This window comes from Priapulus caudatus, unplaced genomic scaffold (genome assembly GCF_000485595.1).
Source record: "Priapulus caudatus unplaced genomic scaffold, Priapulus_caudatus-5.0.1 Scaffold237, whole genome shotgun sequence".
Taxonomy (NCBI): domain Eukaryota; kingdom Metazoa; phylum Priapulida; class Priapulimorpha; order Priapulimorphida; family Priapulidae; genus Priapulus; species Priapulus caudatus.
The window spans coordinates 287,227-289,355 of NW_014577298.1; the positions used below are offsets into that span (position 1 = coordinate 287,227).

General features: G+C 45.2%; 1 protein-coding gene across 4 annotated transcripts in view; it reads right to left on the reverse strand.

Moving 5' to 3' along the window:
• Nucleotides 1–2,129, reverse strand: part of LOC106807848 (aminopeptidase O-like) — a 12,774-nt gene continuing 10,645 nt past the window's right edge. For all 4 annotated transcript variants that reach the window (XM_014810321.1, XM_014810320.1, XM_014810319.1 and 1 more), the window contains exon 10: nt 1–429. In XM_014810321.1, the coding sequence (XP_014665807.1) occupies nt 210–429 (220 nt within the window). In that variant the 3' untranslated portion in view covers nt 1–209. The remainder of the gene's footprint in view (nt 430–2,129) is intronic.

A 2,129-nucleotide genomic window follows, 5' to 3' on the forward strand; every position in this document is an offset into this window, starting at 1 on the left:
TTTTATTATGAAAGATTTTTTATTGTAAAACACCACGTGGCACAACACGACGACGATTGCAATGAATTAAGTGCGACTCCACGCACGTGAAACAATGATATTGTCAGACGATCTCTCCTATATATTCTATTCCCCCCCCCCATTATTAATAATGATAAAGGATTAATTTATCATCAATGAAATTAATGATAATTTTAATGTATCATCGATCAAACATTCCCAAACATCTCTGCCACGGTACGGCGGCTGTTAGCGTCCATCTCCATGGCGACCGCGTCGAAACACTTCCTCACGAGTCGTCTGTGTCGCGCCGACGACAGCAGCAGCTCTCCGTACATGTAGACGCCCATCGATTGTTCGTCCGCGAGAAATGTCGCGACATCAGAGTCGCACGTGTAGTAATGGTGTTTGACCACCAGCTCACACCACCTGCAGGAAGGGAAATCAAACTTTTTTGACTTGTAGTCATACGGATTTCACTGTATTCAGACTAGATTTTGTAATCCAGGAGCCCGTTGTCAGAAACAAAATTGGTCTTAACATTAGTCTTAACATTAACTTTTTCTCTTAGAACGACGACAGAAATGCTGCGAAGTTAAGAGAATAAAAAATCGTAGCAGATTTCCTCATAACAATACGAAACAAAGTGATGTCGGCGGTCTAGGAGAAATTGTTAATGTTAAGACTAATGTTAAGACTAATTTTGTTTCTGACAACGGGCCCCAGTAGTCTGTGAGTAATTCTTGTAGTGCAGCAATTTGTGAACACGTAATAATGATGAGTAATTTTAAGTGAATTTGCTAATTGGTTATTTAATTTATTGAAAATAAAGTTACAGCAACTTGCAGTGAAGAGAAATAATTAAAATTATCAGTTTATTACCTGTGTCTCACGTCTGCATTCTGTTCAGTGAGTAGAGAAAGAGCGAAAGCGAGAGAGAGAGAGAGCGAGAGCGAGAGCGAGAGCGAGAGAGCGACAGAGAGAGGGAGCAAGAGCGAGAGAGAGAGCGACAGAGAGCGACAGCGACAGAGAGCGAGAGCGACAGCGACAGAGTGACAGAGAGAGAGAGAGCGACAGAGAGAGCGACAGAGAGCGACAGAGACAGATCGAGAGAGAGCGACAGAGAGAGAGAGAGCGAGAGAGAGCAAAAGAGAGAGAGAGAGCGAGAGAGTGAGAGAGAGAGAACGAGAGAGAGAGAGAGAACGAGAGAGAGCGACAGAGCGCGAGAGAGCGACAGAGCGCGATAGAGAGAGAGAGTGCGAGAGAGAGAGAGAACGACAGAGAGAGAGAGAGCGACAGAGAGAGCGAGAGCGAGCGAGAGCGAGCGAGAGCGAGCGAGAGCGAGCGAGAGCGAGCGAGAGAGAGCGAGAGAGAGCGAGAGAGAGCGAGAGAGAGCGAGAGAGAGCGAGAGAGAGCGAGAGAGAGCGAGAGAGAGCGAGAGAGAGCGAGAGAGAGAGAGAGCTGCGCGCATGTCTATGTCAGCGTCGTCGACGTCAATGATCACAGCCCGCGATTCGAGAAGGTGAATTATACAATAAATCAATGAATTAACAACAAATTATACAATAAATCAACGAATCAACAATGAGTGCAATGTAAATACAGGAGTAGTAGCAAGAACATTTGTACGACTTACCGGTCCTCTCCAGTCCGCTTGTGTCCCCGAGTGGTAGTGGTGTGTGGCTCATGTCGATTGGAAAAAATTGAACAAAACACACATCACAAATGTGTGGCAGTACATGTCCAAGAAAACGCATGTATAATATATATGAATATAAAATTATATAAAAATAATAAAAAAATAAAAAAAATGAATAATACTCACCCACCGCCCACCCTCCTGGACCAGGCCAGGCACTACCAACTGTAAAGAAAAATGGAAGCACGAACGAACAAATTAACGCAGCGCGAATCACGAACAACGGTAAGAACGCAGCGCAAATCGCGAGCGACAATACGGGTCGCAAAAAAAACAGTGCAATGTTGCACAATGTTGCAACAGTATGTAAAGAACATGTGTACGTTTCACCTCATACCCAACCAGCTCTGCTCACGCAATACTCTCGTCGAATCGCCCTGTATTTCATGTCTGACCTGGACGGCTCTGACCTGGACGGCTCTGACCTGGA